Source organism: Acipenser ruthenus, chromosome 34 (assembly GCF_902713425.1).
Source record: "Acipenser ruthenus chromosome 34, fAciRut3.2 maternal haplotype, whole genome shotgun sequence".
In the NCBI taxonomy this organism is placed as follows: Eukaryota; Metazoa; Chordata; class Actinopteri; order Acipenseriformes; family Acipenseridae; genus Acipenser; species Acipenser ruthenus.
The window spans coordinates 4,355,633-4,372,556 of record NC_081222.1 but is presented as its reverse complement, the minus strand read 5'-3'; the positions used below and the strand labels follow the sequence as shown (position 1 = coordinate 4,372,556).

General features: G+C 44.9%; 1 protein-coding gene across 3 annotated transcripts in view; it reads left to right on the top strand.

Annotated features, from left to right (window-relative positions):
* Positions 1-14,638, top strand: part of LOC117401958 (calmodulin-regulated spectrin-associated protein 3) — a 73,153-nt gene extending 58,515 nt beyond the window's left edge. For all 3 annotated transcript variants that reach the window (XM_059007135.1, XM_059007134.1, XM_059007136.1), the window contains 12 exons: positions 780-919; positions 1,832-1,925; positions 2,266-2,317; positions 2,916-2,992; positions 3,092-3,164; positions 3,353-5,465; positions 7,145-7,260; positions 7,494-7,747; positions 8,848-8,929; positions 9,168-9,283; positions 9,522-9,640; positions 9,913-14,638. In XM_059007135.1, coding sequence (XP_058863118.1) covers positions 780-919; positions 1,832-1,925; positions 2,266-2,317; positions 2,916-2,992; positions 3,092-3,164; positions 3,353-5,465; positions 7,145-7,260; positions 7,494-7,747; positions 8,848-8,929; positions 9,168-9,283; positions 9,522-9,640; positions 9,913-10,215 — 3,539 coding nt within the window. In that variant the 3' untranslated portion in view covers positions 10,216-14,638. The remainder of the gene's footprint in view (positions 1-779; positions 920-1,831; positions 1,926-2,265; positions 2,318-2,915; positions 2,993-3,091; positions 3,165-3,352; positions 5,466-7,144; positions 7,261-7,493; positions 7,748-8,847; positions 8,930-9,167; positions 9,284-9,521; positions 9,641-9,912) is intronic.
* The last annotated feature ends 2,286 nt before the right edge of the window (positions 14,639-16,924 follow it).

Here is a 16,924-nt window from a genome sequence, read left to right as displayed (position 1 = left end):
AGAGTGGTGAGGGTGTGGAATGGGTTACCTAGTCATGTTGCTGAAGGAGACTCTTCTTCAACCACAGAGAGTGGGGAGGGGATGGAATGGGTTCCCTAGTCATGTTGCTGAAGGAGACTCTTCTTCACACAGAGAGTGGTGAGGGTGTGGAATGGGCTGCCTAGTCGTGTTGTAGATGCTGAATCGCTGGGATCCTTTAAGACCCGAATGATTCTGTTGAAGTCAGACTCTGTGCAGAATCGTCTGTTAACTGACAGGACTTAAAAACAAGGGAAGAACCAAAGGACTTATAAGAGCTAGAACTAGAGGATGCATCGAGTCTCCCTTGCTGGCATAAAAAACCTTGACTCTTTTTATTTGATCCGCTCAGAAGACTGTTGTCAAAGCATCCAAATTTATCAATTTTAAACTCTACAAATCATGCCAGATTTGTCCACTCTTTGCCTTTGTTTCTGCTGCAGCACTGGGTATAATGACTTCTCTCCTAGTTTCCACACTTACCAGTAAAAAAACACAAGGATTCTGCTCGATTCAAGCAAGACAAACAATAGAATGATTGCAAATTTAAAGCCAGGACTATGCAAGGATGGGTTTCACGCGTTCCTTGTAAGAACTGAACTGCAATGCTTGCATGAAATCCTTCCTTTATCTTTACACAGTTCTTTAAACTTGCATTGATCCTAGACATCTCTTTAAAACTGGTGTGGGCAGTTCTTAAGAGGCTGCACAATTCTGTAATCTCCTAATGTTTTTCCCCCTTCCTGTCTTCTCCTTGAAAGATGTCTGCCTGAAGGAGACGATGTCTGTGGCCGACAGCCTCTACAATCTGCAGCTGATACAGGAGTTCTGTCAGGAGTGCCTCGGGAGCTGCTGCCCCCTAGCGCTGGAGGACCTGCTCTACACTCCACCAGTGCTCAAGGTAAGGGGCATTGCTAATGTAAAAGGGGGAGGGAGAGTGTGAGATACTGGAGAGCTAGATTGTGGTTCTAGTTTTTGGAAGGGTCTGTATCCCCCTCTGAAACAATGCTGGAGATTGAAATGAGTGGAGTATCGTTGCAGGACGGAGCATGGTCTAGATACACTGCAATGTGTGTAAGAGAAATTCTCTTTCTAGTAAAAGTTCAGAAATTATTCACCTTGTGAGGAGTGATGTGTGAATATATATATATATATATATATATATATATATATATATATATATATATATTTATATATATATATATATATATATATATATATATATATATATATATATATATATATATATATGGGTTATTATGTTAAAAAAGTTATAAAGCTGCGATATGGACAACATAGGATACAGCAAAGGTAAAGCAAGGGGTCTCCTGTAAACACTGCAGGAGTTCTGAGACTCTTTAATCCAGTCTGACGACTCTTTCTGTCCTCTGAGGGGTTCTGAGACTCTCTTTAATCCAGTCTGATTTCTGTCCTCTGCAGGGGTTCTGAGACTCTTTTAATCCAGTCTGATTTCTGTCCTCTGCAAGGGTTCTGAGACTCTTTTAATCCAGTCTGATTTCTGTCCTCTGCAGGGTTTCTGAGACTCTTTTAATCCAGTCTGATTTCTGTCCTCTGCAGGGTTTCTGAGACTCTTTTAATCCAGTCTGATTTCTGTCCTCTGCAGGGGTTCTGAGACTCTTTAATCCAGTCTGATTTCTGTCCTCTGCAGGGGTTCTGAGACTCTTTTAATCCAGTCTGATTTCTGTCCTCTGCAAGGGGTCTGAGACTCTTTTAATCCAGTCTGATTTCTGTCCTCTGCAGGGTTTCTGAGACTCTTTTAATCCAGTCTGACTCCTCCTTCTGTCCTCTGCAGGTGAACATCATGACGTTCATGGCGGAGTTGTTCTGGTGGTTTGAAATCCGGAAGCCTGAATTCGTTAATCCGAAAGAGCCTCTGGACTTGGAAGGTAATGGGGATCCCCTCATTCTCACCCCTCAACTCTTACTATTGCACTCTGTTAAAAGATCATTAAACCACACACAAACTGTACATGAAATATTGACGTCAGCCCTGGTGTTTACCATAGTAATTTTTCACTTTTCTCCACATGCTTTTCCCTTGGTTATGCTATGCGTTTACTATAGCATGGTTTTTCATATACTTTACCATACCTCTTTGGGCTTTACAATACTTGCTTATGCTTTTACAATGCTATATTATACTTTGCTGTGCTTTTAATATAGTAAACCTGCATAAGGGAGTGTGCTGTCCGTTCTGAATCCCGCTATTGTCTCTTGTTCTTGCAGATGTGTCGGGGATGAACGAGTGCACTAGCCCGACCAGTGGAAACAGCAACAGGTATAGTTCAAACCTTCATCTTATTAGCAGACCACAGGCTGTGTGCTATAACGCTGTAGACTCGTCAAGGGGATCTGATGGAGACATAAAAGCAAGAAAACGAGATGGAATTACAGCGTTGTGAACATCACGTTGTTTTACACAGCAGCAGTGCGTAATATCAGTGTAAATTACAGTGCGTAATATCAGGATTGGTTTTCACAGTTTGTGCTGTGATAATGCTTCAGGTTTTGTATTATAGCATGAAATAACCACAGCATTCCATGAACATTCATGGAGTATTCTGTTTATATAACAAGTAAAACGTATGGAAAAGAAATTCAGTTTCAGTCTAAATTAAACAGGTGCCCTGCTTCCCTTGAATCAAGCTCTGCATCTGCTTAGCAACACAGTGGTATCATTCTGAATGGTTTACCCATCCATTGGATAGTAAAGCATATTAATAAACAAGTCAAACTGTGGTAAACCCTGGTAAATGCATAGTATAACCATTGAAAAAGCATGAGAAATAGTACAAAGCATGGATAAAAAAACGTGCAGATTTGCTGTGAAGGGTTGTGAAGATGATAATCCCGGCTGTGCTCCTTCTCTGTTCCAGCGGCTCTCCTGCCTTCATCTTCAGGCAGCCGTTCCTGACGCTCGCCTCCCCTCAGTCCCCCAGCCGCTCCAGCCCAGGTGAGGACAGAAGCGTTTTCAGAGTGGCTGATTCAACTGTCTGTTGTTGTTCGTTGATTTTTCCAAGACTTCACACAAGCCCATCTTAATGTTTTGCAGGCTCTCTGAATCAGTCTACCTCAATGCCGCACGTGGAAGGCATAGGGAGAACCTGGACCAAGAAGCAGCGAAGGTGAGACTGAAGATTTCGTGCCGTTTTTACCAGCAGCCCAGTCCAGAACAGTTTTGCCTTAGACGCCATTTACTTAAATTTAGTATTGAAGGTGTTTTATGCCAACCCGTTACAATATCCAGTACAGACCAAGCTGATGGTAGCCCACTACCCCTCCCTTCTCTTCCCCCACCCCCTCCTCCCCACAGACCTTTGTCCCAGGAGGTGTCCTTCAGCATCCCGTTCGGTCTGGACAGCGACGTGGAGGTCGTGATGGGGAACCCTGTCCTGAGCAGCAGCAGCCTGGTCCGCTCGGTCAGCTCTGACAGCCTGAACCCCAGTGTCTTCCAAGCGCCCCAGACCGTCACCCACGCCACCTACACCCCTCCCGATGATGTGGACGGCTTCCTTAGGAAGCACCCAGCCGGCAAGAACGGACCCCTGGGGCCTCAGAGGGCAACCTGGAGCACCCAGACGCCCGCGACCTTGGGCAAAATGAAGGCGGAGCGGGAAGGGCTGGAGAATGGGCTGCCGGATGACCTGCCTACCATTGAGGAGGCCATGCAGATCATCCACAACGAAGGAACACTGGAGCCCAGGCTGCACCCGGAAGGTGCACCGGACGAGTTCTACCTGCATTCCCCCTACATCCTGGAGGATTCGAGGGGCCGGCTTGACGGGAGCCCGTCCAGGATGAGCTGCTCCGCTCCCTCCCGCTCGGGGATGATGCATCGAGTTCCTGGGGAGGTGGCGGCGGCTGGGTTAGGGTTTCCCTCAGAGCGGGGCTGGCGCCAGCGGAGGACCTCCGAGGGATCAAGGATCTCCCGGGACGACGATTCCGTCCTGAGGGACAATAGTTTGGATTCGGACGAGGAGTTTCCCAAGCAGCAGCAGCAGCCGAAGCAGGACGTGAGAGATGGGAAGGACGACTGCCCCTCTGGCCTCAGCTCCCAGCCGGACAGCAGCAACAGCAACCAGGATTCCAGCACCAGCACAGGGGTCAGGATGACCAGCTTCGCTGAGCGCAAGAAGAAGCTGTCCACCAGCGAGACCCCTAAAGACCCAGCAGAGCCGCAGATGGTCACCAGTGCCCAGAAGTGTGAGGAGAGCCCGGGGAAGAGCCCCGCCCTGAACACAGAGATGTCCCAGCTAGGGGCCAGGCTGGAGGAGAAGAGGAGGGCCATCGAGGCGCAGAAGAAGAGGATTGAGGCCATCTTCGCCAAGCACAGGCAGAGGCTGGGCAAGAGCGCCTTTCTGCAGCTGAAGAGGGAGGGAGGTGGGGGAGGCAGCGACCTGGAGGGAGAGGAAGAGACGCCCAAGCTGTCCCTGGAGGAGAGGCTGTCCCGGATCGAGGACGAGGAAGAGCTGGACACCCCCAGCCCTCTGGGGACCGTGGAGACCCCAGACTCCAAACCCTGGGAGCCCAAATCCCACCCGGAAAAGCAAGTCACCTTCTCCCCGGAGATTGGGAAGGAGAAGCTGGAGGACGAAGCCCACCTGGGGGAGTACAACAAGGCAGTGAGCAAGCTGAACGCAGCCCTGAGCTCCCTGCAGAGCGACATGCAGCGGCTCTCCGATCAGCAGAAGCAGCTGATGCACAAGAAGCCCGCCACCAAGGCTTGGGTCATCCCAGCCAGCCCCAAGCCCACCGCCGCCACCCCTCCCCTGCCGTCCTCCTCCCAGAGGCTGTCCCGCGACTTCCAGCTGAAGCGCTCCACGGACCTGTCTTCCTCCTCCCCTTCCCCCTCACCTTCCAGGAAACCCCCCTCCTCCTCCTCCACCCCCTTGACCCCCAAATCCCCCCAGCCAGCCTACAAGAGACCCCAGTCCGCCCCTCCCAAGAGCCCCAAGCACTCCCGACCGCTGGATTTGAAGTTCCCCCCTCTGACACGAGTGATGACCCCTCCCAATAACGTGGACACCCTCCCGCACCTTCGCAAGTTCTCCTCCAGCCAGTGCACAGTTCAGACCTCCTCCTCCTTCAACATAGGAGGGGAGAGAGCCAGCAGAGCCCCCGTGGTGGAGGATGACTCCTCCGAGACCGGCTCCAGTGAAGACCAGCTCTTCAGCCTGGAGATGGAGGGCAATGCGAGACCCTGGGGCAGGAAGGAGCAGGATGGGGGCAGCAGCTCAGGGGCCCCCTCAGAGTGCTCCTTCGAGAGCGACCCCCAGCCCCCGGCCCCCACGCTCAACGGGAAGCGGTCGAGCCTGATCGAGATTGCGCTGTCCTCTCTGAGAGCCCCCGAGGAAGAGGAGGAGGGGGAGGAGAACGGCTGCGACTCCACCAACGAACAGAGAGGAGGGGTGGGCTTCTTCTTCAAGGTCAGTCCCAGCATTTTTATTTGAATTGAATTTCACATTTGCTGCTTGTGCTTGGTCTAGTGCTCTGCTCTTCAGAGTCCAAGGCATAAACATATACCCACAATCAACAGAGCAGTTAATAATAGTTTCTTCTGAGGACTGCTGCAACCTGTATTCACTCCCAGTAATGTCAATATGGGAGATGTAGTAGGACTGAAATCTAAAATACTGGTTAAGTGAGTTTCATTTTTTTGCGCTTCCACAGCATATAAAACGTACCAGGTGCTTCCAACATCCTAGCTGATAAAATATTTCTAAAACAACCATAATAATGTTTTAACAGTGACTGATAAAGCTGGTATTTGTTTTCAATGAGCAGCCTGATGCAAAAGGCAAAAGAAACTCGATTCTGTTAACCACACAGACTGCTTTCAGAGAGAGGGAGAGGGAGAGGGAGAGGGAGAGGGAGGGGGAGGGCAGAGAGAGAGAGAGGGCAGAGGGAGAGAGAGGGCAGAGGGAGAGAGAGGGCAGAGGGAGAGGGAGAGGGAGAGGGAGAGAGCAGAGAGGGCTGTGCACACGAGATCATATAGAACCATACACTTGTTTATTAATTATTTATTATTATCCATCCGTCAATTATTTATTTCTTGCCCTAGTTTAGTTTTTAGATTGATAACAATTTTTGTTTTCCCAGCCTGGGGGTATGAAATTAGGGCTGTCCTGGGCTGCATGTCTGTATATTTTATAGATGTCACATTTGTCAAATATTTTATATTTATTCACCGGCATGAAATATATAGGCTTCACAGCAACCTGCAGCAGCTGTGAAAAGATTAAACTTCAAACCAGTATTGCTTAAGAGGAGAACTGTCACAGCTCATGAATAATGTGATTATTATCAAGAACCCTTTTGGAAATCGGATGTTACAATTATCAAGGAGTTCAACTTCATGTATTTCAGTGATGGATTTAACATGTTTAAATGGTGATTACTGCATGCTAAATTTCTAACAGTTTGATTCTGTGGTTTGTGGACCAGCAAGATCATGTCTGTGGGTTGTTTTCAGCTCAGTCCCCAGTAGGGCCAGTCCTGTATTTCAACCTGTGCAGGATGTGCAGTGCGGGGTTCATGTTCTGACTTGCTTGCAGAACAGTTTGAAACGGTGCTAACGGCACTTTGGACTAGATTCTCACAGCTATTTATTCCAGTTCATCATTAGCACCAATGAAAATTCTAAAACAAATCGGAAACAACTTTTAACCAGGAGCACCTAAATTAAAATCGTGCTTTTCAGAAACCAGCAGCTCAAGCAGCTTAATCATGTTGTCTCAATGTAAAAAACAGGAACTACTAAAAACAAATACTGTTAACTGCAGGTATTTGCTCAAATACAACAAAGGTTAAGTTCAGTGACATGCTTATTAAACTTCAAATAACAGCTAGCACAGTACAGAATTGGTTTAGCTTCCTCATTCCAGAGCTACAGAGTGTAGCAGTCTTCTCTTCTTCCTCTGAAGACCGACTAACTTGGAGTAAAATGATAGAATGTAGCCCTTTATAAAGCAGTGAAATGATTTATGTTTTCCCATGTGATTGAATGGCACAGTGCTAGCCGTTGGTTGAATGCTCTTTGGATCCTGTTGTGTGTTTGTTTAGGGAGGAGTGTAACTGCAAACTGTTTTTGTGTGTGTTTGCGCAGGACGAGGCTCGACCGGAGGATGAGATGGCGCAGAGGAGAGCGGCTCTGCTGGAGAAACAGCAGAAGAGAGCGGAGGAGGTCAAGAGACGCAAGCAGTGGCAGGAGCTGGACTCCAAGTGAGTGTGCGGAGCAAGCTCAGAACACATTCACCTCACCTGCTCACTTCAACAGTACGCCTGCCCTAGGGGAGTTCCTGAAACCCAGGACTTCAAGGCTTTCAAATGCCATTTCTTAATGCATTGTGGAAATTGAATATACTATCCATGCTCTGTTATAGAAACAAAATAGATGCTAGTGTTAGGAACCTTGTGTGTGTAACCCCTGCCCGCCTCTCCCCTCTGCTTCCCAGGCCGGCAGGAGAGGTGGGGGAGGTGAAGGAGGAGAAGCCAGAGCAGCCATCTCGTCCCGTGGAGAAGGGGGCGCGCAGGGGAGACTTCACCCGGCAGGAGTACGAGCGCAGGCACCAGCTGAAGATCATGGAGGACCTGGACAAGGTTCTGAGGCAGAAACCCACCACCGTGCGCGGGGTCAAGAAGCAACGGCCCAAGACCGTGTTCAGGGACGATTCTGTGCTCTCGCGAAGCCCCGTCAAGGGATACCTGGGTAACGCTCTTCATGCATGCCAGCTCTGTGGCTCCAATTACCCCGTATACAACTTTCTACAGTCCAAGCACAGCAAAGTGCAATAAAGCACAGTGAAAGCATGGTGAAGCATAGGCAAGCATTGTAAAGAATAGCGAGGTGTGGTAAAGCAAATGAACCCTTTAAGGTACAAGGGACTTGTGTCCCACAAAATGTATTTTTGCAATGAGGTGCACGAAAGAGGGTTTCAAATTTAATGACAGGTTGAATCTGGTCATCCAAATGGTCAGTTTCCGCCTTGTGATACTCGAGTCACTCTCAAATGTAATTTAAGAAGAAACCGTTTGAACAAGCGCTCAGTTCCTTGTGGACTTGAAGGGGTTTATAAACATGGCAAACCAAGGTAAACTGTGGTGTACACATGTTATTACCATGGGAAAAGCATGGTAACAGTACAAAACTACCATGCAGAAAATACCGTGGGAAACCTGTATAAGGGTTGCACTGTCACTGTCACTAAGCCATCTCTCTGAGTCTCACATGACTGCTAACCAAGGCTTTAAAGCCCCATTTCTTATCTCTTGTTATCACTGCCCCCCCTTTTAAAGGAGCTCTAACTAAGACTGTAATATGCAGTTGTGCCTCCTGTTGGTATTAGCAGCATTAGCTCTGAGTGGGTTTATTCAAGCTAAGAGCGTAAGAACGATATGAACGAGAGGAGGCTGTTCGACTCTGTCGGTGCTCCTCCGGTTCCTAGTAGCTGCTTCAGAGCAGAATGTTGTCGAGTCAGTTCTTAAAGTGACTCCATATCAGTGATGTTTTGTAGTAGGTTTATATTTTTTACAGTTTAAAAAACATCATCGGATGAGCGCTGACGGTCTGAACGGCCACCTCCCTCCCGTTCTCCTCTCGCTCGTAAATGTTCTCATGTTCTTACCTTCTTATTTACAAATTCTGATTTTATAACTCAGGAAACAAAACAGGAATTGGGATGGGGGACTGCCCTGGACTGACCTGTGTCCCCTTGAGTTTCTGTAAGGGTTTGCCCTGTGTCCCCTTGAGTTTCTGTAAGGGACTGCCCTGGACTGACCTGTGTTGTTGTGTCTCTGTTGTGTACACAGGCTCCAGGCTGAGTAAAGTCTACTCCCACTCCACCCTTTCGCTCTCCACTATGGCCAGTGACACAGGCAAGAAGTCACCCAGGTAAGGCACTGCGCTATAGCATTGCTATTGTTATTGTTATTGTTAGTTATTTGCATTGTGATGATGAGGATTATTATTTATTAGTTTTATTTTTTATTATTATTATTATTATTATTATTATTATTATTATTATTATTATTATTATTAGTGGTGATAAACTGTTGTTTTACGGCTGGGTTACTGTAAAGAGACTCTTCTGATCTGTTTCTCTTTCTCTTGCTTGCTGTCTGTCGCACAGGGCGCAGTCCCCCTCTGGGCTGAAGTCGCCGAGCCGCCTGCTGTCCAATCAGAACGGAGAGGACTGGGAGAACACCTCGACCGCATCATCACCAGCCTCCATCCCAGAATACACTGGTACAGACACACAGAGAGAGAGAGAGAGAGAGAGAGAGAGAGAGAGAGAGAGAGAGAGGGAGAAAGACAGAGCGAGAGGGAGAGAGAAAGAGACCTCACCTAGTCTTTATTACTCTTTGCAATGTTTTTACTGTAGAAAACTTAAAAAGGTCCTGCCACTCTTGAGTGTTTGTTTCAAGGTTCTAGGTTATTTTTGTCTGTCAGTGTGTAAAGGCTCTGTGTCCTTTTTGGTTCTCAGGTCCCAAGCTGTACAAGGAGCCGAGCTTGAAGTCCAACAAGTTCATCATCCACAACGCCCTGTCTCGCTGCTGCCTGGCAGGCAGGGTGAACGAGGCCCAGAAAAACAAGATCCTGGAGGTGAGGGGGCACGGGCACAGTGTGTTTCTGTAGGCATTGCTATTGCTTTTCAGTATCACCTAGAAGGGTTTTTGCCCAGTCACAGAAATGTGAGGATGTCCAACAAACAACCAGCCGCAGCATTACAGATAGATGCCCGCCTCTCAGGACAGCTGCTTTGCGTTGTGTAATACGGCAGCTGTTTTGCGTTGTGTAATGCGGCAGCTGCTTTGCGTTGTGTAATGCGGCGCTGCCCGTTCATCTCTCACTCTCTGTTGTTGTTGTTGTCTCAGGAGATGGAGAAGAGCAAGGCGAACCACTTCCTGATCCTGTTCCGCGACGCAAGCTGCCAGTTCCGCGCCGTCTACTCCATGAACCCCGAGACGGAGGAAATGCAGCGGGTAGCGGGCATTGGGCCGCGGGTCATCAGCCTGGGCATGGTGGAGGGCATCTTCAAGTACAGCTCAGACCGCAAGCAGTTCACCCCCATCCCCTCCAAAACCATGTCCATGAGTGTCGACGCTGTCACTATACAGGGGCACCTCTGGCAGAGCAAGCGCCCCGGGACCCCCAAGAAACCAGGCACCCCCAAATAAGAACAGCACCCAGAACGAGACCAAGAGCGAAGATAAAGATAATGATGAGATGATGGTAATAATAAAAATGATCAACACTCTTTGATCGGGATACTCTGTCAAAACTAGCTTTAGATATGCTCTGGCTGTTTCTCTTGGTGTCTGGCTTGTCCAATGTTAAACTCACACTGAACGCGAACGCTGTGACTGAAGCATCATGGAAATCAGATACTGCAAGAAACTGCTGTTGGAAGATAGTGGAGTAAAAGTTCATACCAGATTCTGCGTGAATGTGTGACTAACGCATTATTATTATTATTATTATTATCATTATCATTATTATTATTATTATTATAGGCGTCTTCCCCCAAAACACTGAATGCTGAACTAGCAGGTTTCTCTGGTACCTGCCATTTAGATTTTGCGGAGATCCTTAAATCCTTTATGGATGGAGCCCACATGTGATTGGGAACGAAGGTCGTAGAAAACGTCCTGTTTACCCGCATACAGAATATCATTCTAGTAAGCCAGCCAGCCAGCCAGCCAGGGCTAGTTTTCATATGACGGAGGCAGAAGCAGACTGTCCCCTCAACGCACTGCCTGGGAATACAATGTGGCTGAAGGTAATGGAGAGTGTGGAGGTCAGTGTCTGGGAGTTGACTGGTCCACTCACAGAAGAATCAGAATGGAAGAGTCGTCACTGCTAGTGGTTGGACCCCAGGACCTGAAGGAGCCTGCTGTCTGTCTAATGTGAGCGGGGGTTCCTGACCCTCAAAGACCCCCCAACATAGGCGGCAGCATGCTGTAGGGGCTCTCAGAGCCAGTACTGATGCTCTACTGGTACCCAGAACCATTGCTGTTACCTGCTTTCATATACTGCCTTGAAGTTTGCAAATGAAAGAAGTGATCTGTAAAATACTAATGAATGATGTTCTCTCTATACCCTCACACCCTGAGCTCTGATCTTGGTTCATTCATCTCTCTGTGGTGGAGGACGCTACATAATGGTTTTTTTTTATTATTTTCCAAGGTCCTAGCGTTTTCATATATATATATGTGTGACCTTTATTGAATGTATTGTACAGTCTTAAAAGACACTGGGGAGTTTGTGTTGCGTTGCTGTTTTTTCAATGACTTGTCGGTGGGACGTCTGTGTTAGCAGAAAGGAGACGAGGGAAGGCAATCCTAGTCATTGCGAGGGCATGGAGTCTCAGGCCTGTGGGTGAACGGCTCTGGTAAAGCATGAGCTTTGTGTGGCCAGGCTCCTGAGTGAATCTGCAAAGGCAGTCAGCTGTTGGCTGTTCTTTATAATTGTGAACTGTAAGGCAGTGGTCAGAATATTTTTATACTGTTGGACCTATTTATGGGGAAAAAAAGCAAACGGAAACAGATTGTGTTATACACATATATATATTCATGTGTTTCCAATCAGGAGGACTTTTTTGATTCTTCCAATTCTTGTGTTTTTTGTTTTTTTTTGGTTGATGAGTTGTTCTTCTCTCACCTGATCTCCTGGAATAATAGTAATAATAATAAGAAAAAAGTATTACAGTCAAATGGAAAAGAATATATATCTCTCAATGATGGAAATCATCGCTAAGAAAACGAATCACAGAATATCTGTATATTTCTGAAATGATTTCATGTTTATGATTTTCTTTGCAGTTGTTTGTATGAAATGGAAATGAAGTTGTAAAGTGTGTTCTGAGCGAGCGTCTTCTTGGGAAGGGAGGGGGAGCTGGAGAGAAGCAGAGGAGTAAACCCATTTCCACCCCATTGTCTTTTCTGCATTGTCTGCTGTATAGCTTCTTGAAGGATGTAGATACCGGAAAACTCTTTTTACTGTTTTGTACAATGGCGCTCATAGTTTAAAACTAAAACTAAGATATTTGTAACCCTTACAGACCCAAACCTAATGTGTTTTTCTTCTTTTAGATTCACTCTGTGTATTGCTTTCTGTTTCAGCCCTCCACTTTAAAACTCATAAGAAATACACTGAAGGCAGCGCTGGCCAAAACGTTCTTCTGCAATTAAAAACACTGAGGTTTAAACACCCCGCAGCCTCTACCGTCGTCACTCTAGGAACAGCTGGGACACCAGAGTGTAACGATGAATCCGTCCTCCCTGCAACACTCTGGTGCAGCGCATGTAAGAAAAAAGCAACCCTTTTTGAAGTTGTATTTCTTTGTGATGTACATCTTGTATACACTGCAGGCAGCGTGTTGTACGTGGAGAGAATGAGTTTTAAAAATCCCCAAGATGGGACGATGGAAACAGTAACCCAGATCCAAAGCAAATCTAAAAACACTGCATCAGCTAGGAGGACCAGACCAGTTTACCATCAAACTTCAGTTCCCCTTTCACTGGCCCTTAACTTTCCTTACCTTGGAACAATCTGACTTCATGAACATTCTACCTACTATTACATAATCCCTTAGTGTGTATCTAAACTTTACTCTGTGCTCCTGTCAGTGCACAATCCTGTATTCAACTGACGTGTTAAACGCTACACAAGCATATAATTCATGCAAACCGTCACTCAGAATTCAGCAAAGGTCTGTATTTTTGGGATTCGTTTTTCAGACTGCTTGTTAGCACACGGTGGACCGTCCGATTCTGCAGCAAAGAGAGTTGTCATTGTGAAAAAAGAAACTTCATTGATGGAAATAAGACTCCCATTGCACAGCAGTTAGATCCATTCATGGTTTTACTAGGAGCTTACGACACACCTGAGCTTGTTACCTATGCACCGGGGCTAATCAAGCACATATTAAAACCTGGAATGGGTGAAACAGCTATGCAATATGAGTTATTTCCATCCCTAAGAGCATGTCCCCTTGTGAGGCATCTAAGGCTGTAAACCTAGGTTATAGGTTGCATGTTTAAACCATCAATGATTTAGTATTAGTTATCTTTTATAAGTTTTATATTGATTTTCACATTCCCCATTCAGTTACAATGCACCAGGATACGCTACATGACACTATGTTGAAAGATAAAGATAAAACAGTTAGTAAAATACTATACTCCATTCTTGAATTAACTCCAATTTTTTTAAAGGAGAAAAAAAATCATGTTAATGTACAAAATGAAAAACAAAACACGCTGAGCACTGCAAGAGGACTTGAAATATATCGCAGTTTTGTAAAATGAAAAGGTGTATTCAAAAATAGAAATAGGAGTTAAAGACTGGAGTAAACCCTTTGAGAATACGGGTTCCAGCCTGAGTGGCACAGCGCTGTTTCGGGTCCTAAAGACTGGAGTAAACCCATTGAGAATACGGGTTCCAGCCTGAGTGGCACAGCGCTGTTTCGGGTCCTAAAGACTGGAGTAAACCCATTGAGAATACGGGTTCCAGCCTGAGTGGCACAGCGCTGTTTCGGGTCCTAAAGACTGGAGTAAACCCATTGAGAATACGGGTTCCAGCCTGAGTGGCACAGCGCTGTTTCGGGTCCTAAAGACTGGAGTAAACCCTTTGAGAATACGGGTTCCAGCCTGAGTGGCACAGCGCTGTTTCGGGTCCTAAAGACTGGAGTAAACCCATTGAGAATACGGGTTCCAGCCTGAGTGGCACAGCGCTGTTTCGGGTCCTAAAGACTGGAGTAAACCCTTTGAGAATACGGGTTCCAGCCTGAGTGGCACAGCGCTGTTTCGGGTCCTAAAGACTGGAGTAAACCCATTGAGAATACGGGTTCCAGCCTGAGTGGCACAGCGCTGTTTCGGGTCCTAAAGACTGGAGTAAACCCATTGAGAATACGGGTTCCAGCCTGAGTGGCACAGCGCTGTTTCGGGTCCTAAAGACTGGAGTAAACCCATTGAGAATACGGGTTCCAGCCTGAGTGGCACAGCGCTGTTTCGGGTCCTGCAATGCTGGCTGCTCTTAGCTCTTCATTGCAATACTAGGGTTTCTCCTTGGAACTCCTCATTTGTTTTTTCACAGCTAATAATGGCACCAGTTCATGTATTCATTATTGCACTGTTTCAGCTCTTCCCACTGCCTTTTGTGTTTCTTTCTGTTCCTGTTTTTTTTATATTCATCTTTTTTTATATCTTTCTCTACTTCAGTTTGTGTGTCCAGTAACCGCAACTCCTGTTTTGTGTGCAATGCTACTGTATAGAGGACGCCTTGCAAAGCACAGGCGAGATATTTATTGAAGGATGCAACAGAAAAGAAGCAATGTATTTAGCTTGTATGATTGTTTTAATTTATGCTGGGTATGAACGCGATCAAGAAAAATTTTGGTTTATTATAATTTTTTTGGTTGTACATTTTTTTGTGCAGGAATGATATTCTTGTTTATTAAAAAATAAAATAAACACAGAGAAAAAAGTGTCCCTTGTGCTACCTAATGTGGCCTGCCTTCTGACTGTATATAAGTAAATAAATAAATATATCACAGGTATGGTCATCTGGAAATAATTAATAAACCCATTTTAAATGACACCCCCCTTTTTTCTGTTTTTCTTTTAATTTTTTTCGCTTATTATTTGCTGGTATTGTTTCATTATCCATTCATTTTTTTTAATTTTACAAAAGATACATTTCCATTTTAAAAAGATCACACGATAACACTAAACGAATATGAAGCATATGTTTTATAAATCTAAAACTCTGGGTCTACAGAGTACACCCTTCTAAAAGTTTACCACATTAATTAAAATGAGAGCAAAGTGCAATTAAGCATAGTAAAAGCATGGTAACGCAAAGACACGCATTGCAAAGCCAAGAGAGCTATGGTTAAGTGTAGGTAAGGATTGTGAAGCCCAGAGAGGTATGGATCAGCATATTAAAAAATGACAGACTGGTAAATTCATAGTACACTGCATAACCATAGAAGCATTAGAAAAATAACATTACTGTGCAGATTTACTGTGGTAAACATTTACAAGAGTAGAAGCGTTTCAGAATGCTTTAACCTCTTTAAACTGGGTTGTGTGCCAGTTAGGGTCCAGACTCCAGTATTACGAACTTCAAGAAACCAAAACGTGAACGAATTGACGATTTGTTGTTGCCTGATAGGTACTGGGAATATACTTCTTGTATTTCCATAAAGACCAGTACCATTCGAGATCTATTCTCCTACAGGTTAACCAGTGTCAGTCCACAATAAGTGGAGCTCAACCATTTATTGATAATCACTAAAAAGGATTCCATAACAATAGTTAATATAACTGCACTCCTATAATTGTACTACTGATTTAAGAGTTATAGTCTGGAGAAATAAGATTAAAAGCATAATTAAAAGCTCTGCTTAACTGAAACTTTTAACACTTGTTTCCTCTGAAAGAAAGAATGGGAGGGCTTGGCTCGCAAATTCAGAACTACCTTCAGTTAGGCATATCAATAAAATGATCAGGAGACAGGAGTCTGATGATAAATAAAGTGTTCCTCCCCTACGCTGCATGAACAATTACTGTAAGTAAACCTACAGACAGACTCAGATGTGACTTATTCATTTAGGTCAGAGTAGATTTATATATGGGTTCTGTAACGTACCAAAGCTAGGGGAGTTCTGAACCCCAGGACTGGATGCAGCAGCAGCAGCAGGGCTAGTGTGAGTTTCTAACCCTGCTCAAACTCCTGGCTCCTGATCATTCAAAAAGGGACAGTAAAAAAGACATTGAAGCTAATAAGAGATGATGGGAAATGACATTCAAATGCTAAGCATATTTAATGGTCATTATTCCGTGCATTTGTGTGTGTTTTCCAATGGTAGCCTTCGCGCAGGGCAGAAGATCGACAAGTGATTGTTTGGCACACGATAGATAGATCACACTCCTTCAGGAATGCTACTCATCATGGGCCTTGTTTATAATCATGGAATTGTTATTCACCCCCCGACCACAGCCAAAAAAAAAAGAGCTTCTGTTTTATATATAAGCAAGTTCTGTACTTTGTACTATGATTTTTGCATCTTTTTTTCAAAAGTAAAGCATGATGTTGCAGAATGGTCTTTCTCTGTGTCTTCTTGGACCTGTGTCTTGCTCACCCACTTATTTACTACAAAGCCTGATAAAGCGCTCTATGAATCACTTGGTATATATATATATATATATATATATATATATATATATATATATATATATATATATATATATATATATATAATGTAATGTACTAATAATTTAATTAAATTGCATAGCCAGTCAATTATTCAATTGTAATCAAATTAATTAGTATCATAATCTCACTAAATGATGTTTGCTTTAGATGGAGATTTTTAAAAATGGCCTTTGATTCCTTCTGGCTTTTCCTGTAATTATTTTTAGATTCTATGAAAGGGGATTACAGCATTCTGAACTACAAATGGTTCTGTGATCAAAAGTTCCAAACAGAACACATTTTTGACATAGGCTGACATAATAATAAGTAGTCTATAATAAGACTTCTATTGCACAGCAGTTTCACCGATTCCAGGTTTAATATGTGCTTGATTAGCTCCAATGTATAGGTAACAAGCTCAGGTGTGTCTTATTAAACTCATCGTAAAACCAGGAAGGGATCAAACCGCTGTGCAAGGGAGTCTTACAGTCACAGACAAAAGTTTTGGCACCATACACTTAATATACGATCATTCAAGAAAACATGTGAAACACAAGCATTGAGTGAACATTAGCCACTAATTAATACATAAGAACATAAGAAAGTTTACAAACGAGAGGAGGCCATTCAGCCCATCTTGCTCGTTTGGTTGTTAGTAGCTTATTGATCCCAGAATCTCATCAAGCA